Source organism: Urocitellus parryii, chromosome 5 (assembly GCF_045843805.1).
Source record: "Urocitellus parryii isolate mUroPar1 chromosome 5, mUroPar1.hap1, whole genome shotgun sequence".
NCBI lineage: Eukaryota > Metazoa > Chordata > Mammalia > Rodentia > Sciuridae > Urocitellus > Urocitellus parryii.
In genome coordinates, this window is record NC_135535.1 from 140,766,028 (window position 1) to 140,783,561 (window position 17,534).

The 17,534-nt window shown below is 31.9% G+C and overlaps 1 protein-coding gene across 1 annotated transcript in view; it reads right to left on the reverse strand.

Annotated features, from left to right (window-relative positions):
* LOC144255071 (protocadherin-15-like) overlaps nucleotides 1-17,534 on the reverse strand; it is a 452,955-nt gene that overhangs the window by 132,274 nt on the left and 303,147 nt on the right. The window contains 2 exon segments of the mRNA XM_077799103.1: nucleotides 40-152; nucleotides 2,038-2,178. Coding sequence (XP_077655229.1) covers nucleotides 40-152; nucleotides 2,038-2,178 — 254 coding nt within the window.

Sequence of the window (17,534 nt, forward strand, 5' to 3'; positions counted from 1 at the left end):
AAGACATTATATAATTAAAAGTTTTATAGAAATAAGTACCTATATTCCTCTTGTGTGAATCGTGGGATTTCTCCAGGATGTAAGACAAGAATTTTCACTGTGGCACTGCTGGACATCACGGGCTCACCATCATCAAAAGCAACAACCACCAACTTAAAAAAAATAAAATTCATGTTAAAAATTATAAACATACAATGATACACATATGATTTTAGTGATTGGGCTGCCTGCTTCTAGGAGAGAAAACTGACCATTATCTTATGGCCATGAGATACTAGGTACTACATGGAATATGCTACATTTTCATTTTGATTTTTCACAATAATATGTCCAGGTAGATGTTATTTTTATTTGTCTGAGAAAACAATCACAAAGAAATTACTAACTCTATAGGTAAAAAAAAAAAAGTAGCTAACAGGAAAACAGGCATACAATACTCTATCTCTTTAATTATAAAATCTTTTTTTCCATTCCTCTGCTGTGTATGGTAAAAGCATGTGATTTTATAGCACCACCACAACCATTTAAAAAGTGTTAAATTCAGTCACATCAATGGCAAAAAGCTAATTAGCTTGCTTATAAAAAGAAATTAATTTTTCCAGTGAATTAGTTGTCTGCAAGTTTACAGGGCAAAAATATTTTACTCCAGAGAATAAAATTGGAAATCTTTATAGTTTAACTCACTTGCTATACAATACAATAAATAAAATCTATAAAACCAAGTTTATACAGTATTGCAGAAATTGTTCAAATAATATGAATTAGATGAAATCATTAGTTTTGTGAATGTGATAACTATATGTTATTTATTAATGCAATACTTTTATAATTGAGTATTTACTTCAATAACCTATACTGCACCAAGAAGAACTTTAATGCTTATCTTAAGACATCTTAAACACTTTCTTACTTATGTTTCCCTGGAATACATATCTCCCTGGAAGCTGCAAGTTACTAAAGTAATTCTACCTAGGTCACAGAAGACCATAACCAAGGATTATCATGAGAACCACAATTTGCTTTCTGAGTCAATACTAGTTTAAAAACAGAGCAATTATTTCAAACAATGATTAAATGATATGAGACAGGGTGCTCATAGATACTCAGAAGAGTAACTGAAAAAGTCTTTTATTAGTATAGCTTTAAAGACTATATTCTAAGTGTTATTATCCTCAGTAACTATTAAAAATTGAAATTCCCAAACATTTAAGGAATTCATTACTTATGATAATAGAAAATATATTGCTCAATATTTTCTTGACATGTAGAAACAGGCATTATTTGTTGACTATGTTATAAAAATGTGAAAAAGAAAAGAGGTAATTATATGTTCTATTTCATGAGTATTTCAAGAAGCATAAAAGAGAACAAAACCCAAAGAGCTCTAGCAGACATGCAAAGATTAAAAACAATAATATAAAGAGTGGAGTGATCCTATGAAAATGGGTGTTCTTCTAAATGATGGAGAATGTAAAGTGAAGGTAGTTTTCTTTTCAAATTTTCCAGATGCATAAGTTATCAACAATACATGAATTTGATTTAACACTTCTGTTTATGGGTACTTATCTTAAAGAAAAAAGTTAGCAAGTGGCGAATGATTGTCACATAAGTAGTTTCTAAACAGCAGATTTTATTGTTAGAAAATTATTCATAGCAGCCTAATTATCCAACAACACAGTATTAGATTAAAAAAAAAAACATAATGTCATTGAGCTAAAAAGCAGCATGAACAATATAATTATTATTTTAAAACATAGCTGTGTATTTGCATTTGTATAGAAAATCATTGTAAGGACAGAGATCAAAATGATAATATCTGCTTACCTCCCAAAAGTAAAATATCAAGTGATCCTTTTTATTTTTATTTGTTCTCCCCGCCCCCGCTAAGTTTCTATGAGAAAAAAAAAATTGTTTTTGATTGAAAAAAAAATACCAAATAAAATTTTTTTTTCGGAAAAATATTGATATCTGCTAAGCCAGACTCTTAATCAAAAGTTAAATGTCACATACACAACGTGAAGAATATGACACACTGACCTTAAAAATTGTTGTTGGTTCTTAATTAAGATTGACTCGAGTTATTACTCTTCCAGAATCTTCCTCTACATCAAAAATACTGGCAGGGTAAGGAAACTGCAAATCATCTACTCTGTATCTCACACGACTTGCAGGTAACCCCTGAAATGAAATTACATATTATTCATTTATTGTGTTAAATGAAAACACAGGATAGTGATAAAGTTAAACTGATTTCCAAAATGAATGGCCTTGTAGAAATGAAGAATTATATTTTATGATTTCATACTTTCAGGGATAAAATGTAGCAGAATCATTATTTCTTTAGGATAACTCAATCTGAATCCATGAAGTGTCATTACTATAGGCTTCTTCAGAAGGATTTATAGCACAGAAAAACATTAATGGCTGCCTCCAGCATCTTTTCTCCCACATTTATTGTAAGAATCACATTTCTCTCCCCAAATACCCAGTGTTTTCCTAATATTTTAACTTCTGAGACAATCATGTTATGTTTTCAATTATAGGTATTGGAAATTTGTGATACTCAGAGAAAGGTGAAGTGTGGAGAACTGTGTTGAAGTGGAGGAATACGCATTGCAGGGAAAGAAACCAAACTGATTTACCATCTACTCTGCTATTTTTCCTGATAAATATTTACATAAGTCAGACTAAATCTTGCAACAGTCCTTTAAGATAACATTAATAAGGAATATGACAGTAATAATAGAAAAATAAATGACAGCTAACATTTGTTGAGTTTTAGATGTGCAAAGCCCATAGTAAAGATGTCCTCTACCACCCATTCTATAGCCAATGAACTTGAGGCTTCGGAGTTGATAAAGATCACAACTTTGCCCCTGAGAAGAGCCAAGATAAACTAAAGACCAAACCATGCCAAACCAAAACAAAATAAAACATTTTTTAATGAAAGAGAGTAACATTTGATCAATTTTAAAATGGTATAAAAATAGTCATAATAGGGAACACTCAATATTGTGTTTGATGTCCTTACTTCAATTAGGGCTTAGATCTTTTTTTAAATTTTGAATTATATAGGTTGATAATGGGTTGAACATTATCATCTTTCCAGTGCTTATGGCTTGGAAATCTCTTAAATACTAGAAGTGAAGTAAACAACTCAGGCACCAAATGAGCATGTGGTAGAGTTTGACTTCAGACTCAGACAGAAGGGAACCATTAAGTTCCTTAGGAAGATAGACAATAAAAAAAATTGGGGGCTGGGTATGGCAGTACATGCTTGTAATGGCAGTAGCTCAGGAGGCTGAGGCAGGAGAACTGTGAGTTCAAATTCAGCCTCAGCAACAGCGAGGCACTAAGCAACTCAGTGAGACCCTGTCTCTAAATAAAATACAAAATAAGGCTGGAGATGTGCCTCACTGGCCCCTGAGTTCAATCCCTGGTACCCATCCACCCCCCCCACACACACAAAAAAAAACCTGAAAAAGTGGACTTGGCATTATGCTCATATAGAAGAAATAGTATATTACGCTCACAGGCCAATTGGACTTAATGGCACTTTAGTGTAAAGATGCTTTTGAGAATATTATTATTTATATTACTGATCTTCTTTGTGGCTATATTTAAAATCGAAATTGTTAGTAATTTATGGCCTAAAGAATAGGATACATATAGGATACATATTTTAGCTTAAGGACTTATATAATTGTCCAATTATTACTTGTTCATTCACATACTATACAGCGCAATGGTTCACAATCTCCTTGGACACATACTTTAGTTTTTTAATTCTTCTGCATTCTATCGGAGTGTTCTGTTTCAAACCTTTTATTTTCTCCATTTTTTAAGTTTTTCTAATTAGTTATATATGAAAGTAGAATGCATTTTGACAACATCATACATAAATGGAGTATAACTTCTCTTTCTTCTGGTTGTACATGATCTAAGATCACACTGGTCATGTAGTCATATATGTACATAAGATATTAATGTTCCATTCATTCTACTATTCTTCCTACCTTCATACCCTCTCTGCTCCCTTCATTCCCCTCTCCCTTAATCAAAGTACCTCTATTCTTCCCTAGCCACCCGCCCCACTCCACCCATTGTGAATTAGCAAAAATTAGCATCCACATATCTAAGAAAACATTAGGCCTTTGGTTTTTTGGGGATTGGCTTATTTCTCTCAGCACATTATCCAGCTCTGTCCATTTACCTGGAAATGTCATAATTTCATTCTTCTTTAAGACTGAGTAATATTCCATTGGGTATATATACCACATTTTCTTTTCCAAGGTTCTGTCGCTATCATTTCTATTTTCTACTTCTACCCTAAGCCTCTAGAATGTCTCTCAGTCCCATGACTTTAAATATTTTCTGTTTACTAACAGTTCCCAAATTTTATTTTTCTGGATAAATTTTCAACCTTTAAAAGACATACTAGTGCATAGAATTGTCAACTATATGGTCCATGTTTAAGTGTGACATAACCAAACCAGAAACCTCATTTCCTTTTCCAAATTTGTTCCTCCTATACTGTAGGGAAACAGTCCTACCTTTAACCAAATTGTATCATCTTAAAGCTTAGAAATGATCTCTGATCCCTCTCATCCTCCATGACCAAAGCATTGCCATGTCTTTTTCAGATGCATGTATTCCCATCTTCTCTAGTTACCTGTTCCCTATAGTAGTCTGTTCATTGGCTCTCTGCTTCCACTGCACTGATATTATCTTTCATTTTTTTAAACTTTAATGTTTTCTTGCAAAGAAAATTCACATATACACCATTCTATTTCACTGTAATGATGGGTTATAAAACACTTAATTTTGCAAGAGAACTTGTAAGCCAAATGCAAAAAATCAACATAAACCTATTAATGGGTATGTGATATAAAAATAACATTAGTAACCTAATTCTGAAAAGATATATAAACATGCCAAATTTTTATAATAAAATTGAAGCCAATTTGTTGTTGTCAGTGTAAAATATAGTGTACACTTTAAGTGATCTTTATAAAGTCTCAATATAAATGACAAAATAAATATCCATAGACTACATTAAGGGAAGTAGGAGAGGAATCAAAGCAAGTCACTATCAAAATCAATGAATAACAAATTAAACCATTAAGTGGGAAAAACAGCTATACGAAATAAAGTAGGAGTAGTGAGTTCTTCACTTTTACAATATATTTGATTAAAAATGCATTATTATAAAAAACAATCAATACAAAAATCTTGACTAACAGAATTAAATCTTAAAAAAATACAACTGTGTGTAATCTACAGGGGACTCTAAATCTAAGGACACAAACAGACTAAAAGTAAAAGGATAAGAGTGTTATATACCAAAATGGCAAAATTTTTGTATGCAGAACGTAGATTAGAGCAAAAAGTTATATGGAATAAAATAGATTTTAAATAAAAAACAACTTTGAAAAGGGGAAAAAGTGGAATATTATATAAAAATAAAAGGGACATTTCCTTAGGATATGGCAATAAGAGTAGATATACTTGCAACTCACATCATACTTCCCAAATATAGAAAGAAAAGATTAAGAGAATTAAATGAAGAAATAGAAAGCAACACTGTAATACTAGGAGACACCAATCCCCCCTTATTCTAAAGAAAAATAAGTTCAAACAAAATGGTAATCCCAAAACAGAAAACTTTGAAAAATATTTGAAGCCAATTAGACTTATATACTCAATTTTCTCAATAGCAATACTGAATAGTATTGGCTGAAGGAATAAAACAAAGGTTAATGAACATTAAAATATTTAAATTATTTTGTAAACATAGAATAAAATTTGAAGTCAGAGTGGAAGGGAATGTTCAAAAATCCATCAACATGTGGTGCTTGATTGAATACTCTTAAACATGGTCTTGTTCAAGAATTTAAAGATAAAATTAAAAGGTGTTTGTATACCTTGAAGCTATCTGGAGGCTCCTTGTAATATCTTTCAAACTTCCAATCTTATTTTTCTCAGAATTATAATAATCTTATTCTATAAATTATATGGAATCTCAACATTGTATGAATACCTCAAAATATTCAAAATACAAACAAAATTGAAAGAATACTGTTTCCTGACTATTAGAAGCCATAGTATTCAGTTATTAATACTGACATCAAGTTAGACAAAGAGCCATATGGAATTCTGAATGAGTGTGGTAATAAGCTCTCACATATGTGGCAAATTAAGAAATATTTGCACACCAATGTTTGTTATGATATTATTCAACAGAACCATCATGGAAGCAAACAAAATGTCCATTGTGATGAGTGGATGGAGCAATTTGGAATACAGAAACTAGAATTTTTTAAAGTAATAAAAGTTAAGACATTTTGCAAAATGTATAATGACAAATCTTAGACATTATGTTAACTGAAATAAGTCACTAACAAAAAGACAAATACTGTAGAATTCTACTAATATAAGATATGTAAACTTAAAAAAAACCCTTCTGAACAGAAAAGTGAATAGTGTTGATGGTGGGGAAGACAGAATTGAGCCCTATATCTTTCAATAACATGAATCATCTCATGAGTTCTGCTTAAAGCCCTCCAAAGCTCTTTAATCACTCATACAAAAAATGGCTTAACTTCTTATTATGCACTATCAAATTCTCAGAACATCTTGTTTCTGCTTATCTATTTAACTTTACTTGCTTGCTCATTTCTTGTTCATACATTGTTCCTGCTTCCTCATCTTTTCCTGCTGCACATTTCCAAGATTTTCAGCGACTCAAATTATTCTTCTCTTCTTCAGGTACTCCATAGCACCTGCTTCTAAGCTATTTTTCTCCTGCAACACTACTTGAAATTCTAGTATGCATGTCATCTGTTTACTTTATTCTTTGTCTCCTATGTAATTAGACAAGCTTCATAAGGTTAGGAGCTCTATTCGATGATCTTGAATGGTACTTGAACCCTGTAGACACCCAAGGAGCATTTGACTGAACACATGAATTACTGAATGAATTCCCATGTATCAAGTATGCCCAGAAACTCTTAATAAAGTATTTACATATTTTAAGATTTTGAAAATGAAGAATGTTGGGAAATTCTTGATATATTTTTAAGGAACTGTCAGCTCTGAGATAATATTTGTATACGGACCCCAAATTTTACTTAGTGGTAGGTGGAGAGTTCAGCCACTGAGGAAACATAGAAAAAGAAACATTTATTAAAAAAAATTCCCTAGGTACAACAATGTTTCTGTAATAATCATTCAGATGCCAATCATAGGAAGGAAACTTTGCTTGTATTTTAATAACAATATAGACTAGATTTGTAAGCTATCAATTGAAATGCTTTGCTACATACCAGAGTATGTGCATTACATGCATTCCCATATTTATACTTAAAAAGAAATCCAGGAGTTCTCATGAACACCTACATTTTACAAAAAAAAAAAAAAAAGAAATCAAAGTTTTAAGAATTAATTCATTTCCTGAAATTTCCCTAGCTAGAAAATGAGAAAGTTATTACATAATCAGGCTTCCTTCATACTAAAATACAGGTCCTTATGTGTTAAATCAGCTTACTATTTATCTATGCAATAGTTCTTAAGTGAGAACAAAAAGGCAATATGATTGAGAAAATTTATTTGGGAAAGATGCTTTAGAATTTAATGCCCTAGTAAACCTCGCCTTAGTACATTGTCCAAGATGTTATACAGCACATACTCCATCTCACCTTTAGATGAGGAGGCAAAGTTGAAAGAGAAAAATTATGGCATAAATTGTGTTAAGAACAATTTTTCAGAGCTTCTGTTATCAGTACTTATTCAGACTGCAGTCACTAATATTACTTTTAACAATCACAAATTGACCATCAAGATATTTAAAATGTTATTTATATTTAGTATGTTGTATTTAATAAAGCCAAGGTATTTGTGAAACATTTGGAATTATGCTTTAATTGATAAAATAAAAGAAGAAAATGTGCTAGAATTATGGAATATTCTTTCTCTAATGCCTAAAGTATTTGCTGTTAAGAAAATCCTAGAACCAACCTCTATAGCATTTTGAAATTACGATAAAATTGCATGTATACATACCTGAACGTTAAGTCACATGTTAGCTCTATCAACAAATTTTTATTCCCTGATTTTAGTTATTTTGTAGATTATCGGCACATTATCAAGGTATGGCTCTTTCAGAATATTTTTAGCTTATAAGACACATTTTAACAACATCCTCTATAACTCATCAAATCACCACACTTCATTTTATATCACACACTATGATACAAAACTCAGCATCTAAAACGATTGCTTCAAGCATATTCAAAAGTTTATTTTTTTCTTTTTACTCTCCCTCCCTTACTGCTATCTGCTTTCTCATTCTTTCCTTTGTATTTTTCTTCCCTCACTTCCTTCCTTCCTTTTATTCTGGTCATAGCCTTTTTTTTTCAAAAAAGTCACCTTAATAGTTATATAACTAGGCTATATAATAGGTAAAGGTAATTATCTTTGGGAAATAGTTTTAATTAACATTCCTAACATTGTCTCTGGGACATGTACAACATGAATCAGGTCAAAACTTTGTTTTTTGAAAGTCAAAAATATTATGATTTTATTTTTTTTCATGTCATTTTGAAACCTAGAATTCCAAGCACACTTAACAAACAAGATCATTATAAACTTGATCATGTAAAATTAACATTAGCATTTTTTAAACTTCTTCTAATACTTAATTGCAATTAAAATTGTAATAGACATGATCTAAGCATTATAATGTACAAAACCCTCAATAATTATATCTTCAAAGCTAAAATAAAATGGTCCACTGAGTTTATCTATTACATATTTTAATATTTATGATATATGTGATATAAGTGGTCAAATTATCATTTAGATAAATGTTAATTTAACAAATAGTTGTTTTAATTTTAAACTGTACTAAGAACAGAGGCACCCATATTTATTTCTATATATTTCCTATAATTTATATGTCTTCTAGTTGAATACATGTAATAGTTAATGATGTTTGTTTTTTAAAATGAACTAAAATATAAAAATACTTAAATTGAGATAAAATACATAATTACGATTTTCTACTTCTCTTATGATACTAGAGTTAGTATGTTACATAGATCTCTCTTTGTGTATAGTTATATATATATATATATATATATATATATATATATATATATATATATATCAATCTCAATAGAGATTTTCTACCAAAAGAAAAAGTTATCAATGTATTTAAAAAAAATTAAATCTTGTTAATATGGCAATAGACTCTTCCTCTATAGCATTTTGAAACTGTGATAAAATTATTCTACTCCTAACACTAAGATCAGCCCATAGGAATTTATTTCTTGGGGAGTACTGGGGATTAAAATCAGGGGCACTAAAACACTGAGCCACATCCCTAGCACTATTTTGCATTTTTTTTTTTTTTAATTTAGAGACAGGGTCTCACTGAGTTGCTTAGTGCCTGGGTTTTGCTCAGGGTGGATTTGAACTTGAGATCCTCCTGCCTCAGCCTCCTGAGCTGCTGGGATTATAATCATGCACTACCTCGCCTGGTAGCCCAAAGGCACTTTGATAAAGTTATTACTAACTGAAATAAGACCATGGTTTAATTTATAAGTGACAAGTAAATGACTTCTACTGCTTTTTGCTGATGAACCAAATTTATTAGTTTTTATTTAGGTCCAGAAGCAATCTTGAGGTAGACTATAGCATTCAGGTTAAATTTTTAAAGATTTAACAAAAGTAAAACTCATGATCATTTAAGAAGCCCACTGTGCCATTTAAGGACTTTGGCACTAAGGAGACTCTTCTTGGTATCTGAACACTTTACTTGCTTGTAACCAGATCTCTCCCTAAGCAGACACAGAAAACAGTTGTCATTTCTTCAGAGCACTGCAACTTTGCATAGCTATGAACACCAGTCTTTGCCTCTGAGTCCTGCTGTATTAGAATAGCTATTTCCATCTATTTCTGTACTACCCAAGGCATACTTTTCTAGTCTTTGTATCTTTTCTTCATACCCTTTTAACTTACAGTTGTTTTGAAAAATACATTCAAAATCTGGATTCAAGAAAATAAAACAGAGTATTTAATTATTCTATGTCCCCATCAATGAAACAAGCAATTAGATATCAATTTTATTCTTTACGTTATGGAATCCATTTACATTTTTTTCTTTAATTAATTGGCCTAATTATAACACCTCTTTCTTGCCATGGTATTTTAATATCATGAGATACAATTTAGGTAGCCATTTCAGAGAATGCAAAACTTCAAATGAAGACTAAAAAATATAGTTTGATTCAACTTTATTTATGGAAAGTTAATAGGCAATCTCATAATCTCTATATATCATCATATAAAAAGGTGAGTATCATTGAAGCCACAAGGGAATTTTATTTTATTGGCATATCAATCATGAAGAACAATTATCAAAATTAAAAAAACACAGAAAGAATTAACCAAAATATAAACATTAATTTAATAGGAAAGTGGTTAAAATTGTGTGCAAGGATTCTCTTTTCAGAACACCATGTTGACTAAAATGGAGTTCCTTATGATTCTGCAGCGTGGATTCTTTTGAAGGGTACTTGCAGTAAATTACTTCTTTAATTTCTATGGAAGGTGAAGAAATGTGAGAAGAGTAGCAGAACAGGTTTTTGAAGCTTACGTGACAGCTATTTCTATAACTCTAAATAAACCTATCTAATGGAGTAAATGTTCCCTCAAATAGTCATGTTTTTAAAAGACTGATGGAATGTTGGTACAGCAATCTTTCTTAGTGTCAACTTCCATTTACCAAACCATTCTTTGACATTTTCCTGGAATTTTCAAATAAATGATACACTGTCTTTGGAACAATATATTTTCCTAAATAAAATTTTCAAAATAGAACCATGGTATTAGTGGAAGCTTAATCATTCAAGAAAGGCACTATAGATACAACAATTGTTGTTTACCATTATATAAAACATAATTATAGTTTAAAATTAGTAAAAAAAACCTAAATAATATTATCTATTTCATATGGAGTATACTTTTAAGATAGAAAGCTAGAACTGTATAAAACATTAGTAACTGAATTTATAAATTATTTACTTTCTACCACTTATCATGCAGCTTGTATATTCATCATATATAAAAAATTAATTAACTAATTAATTTGTTAATCAATTTAACCCGTTTACTGACAAAAAAATGGCTGTGATGTGGGAGTACAGAAATGAAAAAGCTAGTAGAGAAGTGCTCCGGAATAATGTTCGCCAAATTATATTGCTATATTATGTCCATGTACTACTGTGTAACAACAAATCCCACCATTATGTATAATAATAATGCACCAATGAAAATGTGGAAATAAAAAAACTCATAGCTAAATGAGAGACAAAATTAATCTCATATCCCCTCCTTCCTGATTTTTTTAGCAATAATTTACCCATGTGGTTATTATAAAATATCAAGCTCTTTCTTGCCTCAGATCTTTTCCATTTGCTTTTGTCTCTGTATTCAATACTCCTGAATGATTAGTACCATCTAACATTCAGTTCTTAGTTGACACCTGTTCTGCATATACCCATCCATAATCCACTCTGAGTTAATACCTTTTATATTTTCTTTATACTACATATCCTCATATGAATTCATGTTATAGATTTACTTGTTCATGGTTTTTCATTTCATTATATCTGTCCATAGATAATTTATCCTTGTAAATTCACATTCATCTCTCAAGAAAGCAGTTGTGACAGACAGGCTCTTATAGGCATCACATCTGGTCATGTTACAGAGAGAAACACAATTAGCAACAACATTTCTGATGCAAGTCATGAGGAATAAGCATGTGGTGCTAATGAAGTTCATAGAGGTTGAGTTCACATCTTAGGATTTATAGTCAATTAGACCCTACATAACCCTGTGCAGACACTCACACGTCCTGAAAGGTATTGACTTCTTTTTGATTCATAGAGATTTCAACAATAGTGAAGTAATAATGTATTCAATAGAGTATACATGGAGTTTGATCTGATTAATTATTTCGCTATTAAAATCATTCTCATGTCAAGAATTTTGGATATTTTTTCTTAAATTCAGTGGTGATGAAAACATACATGTAATAGTATGAAGTGGCATAAATTAAAATATAATTTTATAATCATTATATTAATTTAAACAAAAACTTACTAATTTTTTGACATGAACTTTGTTAAAATGTGTGCATGTTTTTTATTTGTGGAATTTCAAAGTCTTACTAGCATATTTTCATGAAAAAATCTATTCTCAGTATTATAGTTCTATGGATGACACCAGAATTCATTCATGAGTCCAATGACTGATATTGTAAAGTTTAAAATTAAGAATACTATAGGCATTCCACTAAATCAGAGGCCAAGTTAAGCATGTTTGTCATTACCTTAGAAATGAGAAAGAAGTACAACATCTTTGTACTGCAGACTAGCTAAACACTTTGATTTTTCAGTAAGCACAGGAACAACCCAGCAAAATCAGTCTTATAAATCGTATATGGAAATGAAGTTTGAAGAGGACAAGTAACTGCTGTATGGTACCCTGTTTCCTAGTTAAACACAAGGGGCAACAGTGACATTCCTCAATAGGTGGGAGGGACTTTGGAGGTGTCTGACAAGGCATAATGATTCTCAGGAAGGATATGATTTATATGCCTCTTGATAAAGCAATAACTGTGTTTGTTTATGTATCGTGATTTTACTTCTGAGTATGATTTGAGATATTATGTGATTTATTTGTATACTAAAATGTGAAAGAGATTATGATATCTTTGTTATTTCCTTTCATCAGCTAAACTTGACGCGTTTGACTTAATATGTACTAGTGCAAACATACTTCTAGAATGGCCTTTTATTTAGTATATGCAGAGTGATATGTGGTATGGTAAACCAGGATATTGGGGATGTGATAAAAATGTATGATGATGGTGCTAATATTAGGTTTACAAAATCAAAAAGTGACATAGTTCACAGGAATAATAAATGTAAGAGAAAATTATAAATTTGTATCAAGAGAATACAAACTTAAAATTTAATTGTTTTGTTATTTAGCATGTTTTTTACTTTCCATTTCCACTTATATTGTGTTAAACATGGTGTGTTTTGACTTAATGATGGTGAGAATATCATTAATTACTATAGAAGGTAATTTCAGACCTATTTGAAAGATGTTGCAAACTAGCAAACATAGGAAATTCATTTAGAGTCAAATGCACCAAAATAGTTAAGTTCTTAATATCACCCGTATCTTGACTTAACCAGTTTTCTTAAATACATAATTATCAAAAAATTATTTACTCAGACCCACATAATTTTCTTCATATTAATGGTAATCTTATTACAGCAGGGAATATTAAAACGTGTTATTATCATTAAAACACAAACATTAAGTAATTTCTTCTCAAGTACACAAAGATTCTTCTCCCTGACATGGTTTCTAAATTTCTTTCTTCCCACATCTTTGAAAGTAACTTTGATTTATTTTGTAACTGTGTCATTCGCACGAACTCTTCCAAGTCTGATTTGGCACCAGAAATTACTTTAAAGTGGTTTGTATTGTTTTGACATTCATAATGACTTTGTCATTTTCTATTGGCTCTAGCAGGAGGCTAATGAATCCTTCAAAGAGACCAGGAAGAACTGTACTGTCTAACTCTCCAAGTAGCCATTGAGAAGATCTGCTGTATGGTACCCTGTTTCCTAGTTAAACACAAGGAGCAACAATAGTGACCAGTAGCCATTGAGAAGAACTGTGCTTTTCTGTCCACCCCTTCTCCTCCCCCTGTATGACACTGGAGGATATAATATTTTGGTAACTTGTGAGTCAGAACTCCTATTTATGAGTTCTGTGTGCCAAATGTCACTAAATATGTGCACTAGGTCAGTGTCTATAGACATGGTAGCAACATAGCTGTTAAAGAAACCAAGAAACATTTGTTTTAGGATTATTTGCCTATAAATTTATGAGGAAATGCATCTTTAAAAGATAAACTTAAATGCGCAAGACATCAAATAACATAATCCTCTAAAACCTCATTTAGATATGTTTCTTACTTCACAAAGATAACAGGGGCACACATTCGACCTTCTCTTACAAACCAACTCACATAATAAAAGGAATTTTAAAATAGGGTGAACTTGCCCAGAGTTAGGAATCAGTGATCATGTGCCTGCTGCTTTAAAATCCTCCCATTTTTTTTTTTCTCAGAATAGGAGGACAAGAATTCTAAACACTATCGTGATCCACAAGACTCCACAGGATCCAACCCAAGTTTACAACTCTTACAACCTGAAAAAATGGGGTTATTTTGTTTATTGCAATTTACTGGTGTCCCTTCAATTTTAGGACCTAATTCTCCATCTTGCCACTTTGAGTTTGCACATCTCTGAACTGTAACTCAGACTCATTTCCTGAAGAAACTTCCTTGAGACTCAAGACAAAATCAGGCTCTCTTTTATCTGGTTATATGGCACCCCAAACATTTTTTTATTATAACTTCTTAGGGTTGTCATATTAAACTTGACACACTTCTTATTAACTTGCAAAGTTTTTAGTTTGAAATTCTGAAGCTAAGATTCATAATGGTTTTAATTTAGCCCAGTATCTGTTAAGGAATAAATATTCTTCAAATAATATTGATGTACTCCCATGTATTAAATATTGAGGATTTTCCTTTTTCTTCAGACATAAGGTACAGCTGTTTGAGTTAAATGTAATCTATAGGTTTTCTCTCTTATTGAAGGATCTATAAGATGACTTTATTTACCAATTTCCATATCTCCTCTTATTCTCATACCTCTGACCTATCTCCCTTTTCCACGAAAGGGAATCACTGTGATGCAATTAAAGTGTATCTTTTATATAGGCTTTTGATGAATTGTATTAAAGTTCAGCCAGTGTCCACTCCCCTTTCTCCCACTTTATGTTCCATTGATTTAGAACTAGGCATGTGGCTTGTTCAGGTCCATGGAGAATGAAGGACAGGACCAGAGGATTTACATGGGATCATGTGGTCAGACAAGATTTCTTATGATTCTGTACTTTGCCATGTGAAGAGCAGGCCTGGCTAGAAATGAGTCCCTAAAAGAGAAGATAAAGGGGATAGATGTGAACCCAACCTGCATCCTGATACCAGGTTTAGCGAACCCCTAGGTGCTTTACAACCCATAAATAAAAATATCAGTCTTTGTTACTGTGAGTCAGAGATATTGGTGTTGTTGAACTAAGCAGTATTTTAGTAGAAAAACCTGGGATAATATTGGGTGCATTAAAAAAAAAAACTAAACTTTGTGTAATGGTTTTGCTCTTCTCAGCATTTTTACTGAGTACCTGGTTCTTGCATTTGGACCTTTGCTGTGTTCATCAAATCCTGCTGTGTTAGCAGGTTATAGACTATGTCATCCTAAATAATGTCCACAGCTGTATGGTGTTCTCTCCTATGTGTTATCCCTTAATAGAACAGAAAATGTTCCTGACAAAAATTCTCTTGAATGTTTAGTTTTCTTTCAGTATGCACTAAAGACAGCTGTGGTGTTGGGGAGAGAACAGGGGAGAAGGGCTCTGTGTTATCACAGTGGGCGAGAGAGCTAGTTAAGAACCCTAGCATATAGCTATGGGCAAACAGGGACCTCAACACAGAATACTCAGCCCTGCTACTTATACTTCAAAACACACTGAGAAGAGATCAAAATTGCAGCAAATGCCAGCCTCATTTTCTGAACTGTGATACATATTTAGGGGAGACACAAAGCTATAAAAGTTTCTCTTGCTTTTGAACTGCTGTTCAGTGTCAGCATTACCTGTGCTGGACTGTTGGCTGTCTGTCTTTCAAAACCCTGAGCAGCTAATGAAGTTGATATGTATTCTTCTTAGGCAGGCTATGCAACTGATTCCTCTGTGACCAGTATTGTTGTCCGCTACCACATATTAGCTATTTGCTGTCTCATGTATAATCCAACTTCTGCTCTTGCTTTTACTCTTTTGGTTTCTTCATTTGTCTTCTTATCTTTTTTCACTTCTATCTCTTTCTTTGTGTTCTCACACATACTCTTAGAAAAAGTTGCACCTCTAGATAGAAAAGTCTTTTTCTGCTTTGCATAGGGCTTGGATATAAATCAACACCTTCTCTCACATTTTACTTTTTTTTAAATAAAACTTTACATTGGAAGCTTCTTTCTTACTTGACTAAATTCGTTTTTAAGTGCACTTTCTAATTATTGAGTTTAGAGTTATGGATTCTTGGGGGTAGTATATCTGAAATGTAGATGTAATTGAAGTTACATGTTGCTAAAAGCAGAAAAGAATATACAATCTTTCTTTAACACAAATACTGAGGAAGTTTCCACTGTGTATTAGGCAGTGTGTAAAAGTTTGAGATATAGTTGCAATCAAGAAACACAAGGTGCCTCCTGGTATTTACCTTTCAGTTTAGTGTGGTAAGCAAAACCTAAACAAATGAGTGTGATGAACATTATGAAATAGGTAGTACAAGGATATGAAGGGAATATATAGCAAATAATTCAACTAAATTTAGCATAAGATGCATCCCAAGACACTTGAGCAATGGTGCAAGTTGCTCATGTACTCTGATTAGGCAGAATAATCCTTCAAGATGGATAGCCAAACAACACTGCATTGATTTAAAATAGACCTTCATTCCACTTGCAGTCCTCCTGTTTGGAACCAGGACACGGGGAACAGGATTTGATAAAATTTTGTACATTTTTTTCCAAGTAATGATATGATTGCCAGTTGGGAAAATATGTGCTTATTTTGAGCATTACCTTCAAGCAATTTCTATGTAAAAATATGAGACTATTTCAGACCTTCTCAAATGGGCATAATAGTTGTGAATGTGTGTTTCTGTGTGTAGTTTGTTTTTATTTTATGCCAGGAATTTTCTAGGCTTTTCAATTGTATCATATCGATAAATGCGTCTAAAAGTTTGTTCAAAATACATATTGGCAATTTTTGTTTTCAGTACTGGGGATTGAACTCAGGGTTTTCCACATGCAAAGCAAGCAATCTACCACTGAGTTAAACTCTCAGGCCTTTTTTATTTTATTTTGAGACAGGGTCTTGCTGAGTCATTCAGGTTAGTCACAAACTTGTGATCCTCCTACCAAATGTCTGGTATTATTGGCCTATGCTGGCACCCAGGCCTGTTTGTATTGTTTTTATTATTGTTGTTGTTGCTGCTATTATTATTATTACTATTATTATTCCCGCTTTAAATATATAGAAATTGAAGACTAGAGACCACAGGTTGCTTATGCTTATCCAACCTACAAGGGATAGGGACCTGGTTGAATTCTGGTTAGTAGGGCATAATTCTGGTATCTGGAAGTGAGGAAAAGATGTAATGGAAAAATTACCAGAAAAATGTATGTAAGATAACTTGAATAGGATTTTAATTTAAAAACACACATATAACTCATATAATATCTATTTCCAAAGGTGTCTTTAAAAAGTTTTAAAGCATTCCTCCAACTAGTTACTATACTTTTATCTTGACAAACTGCTTT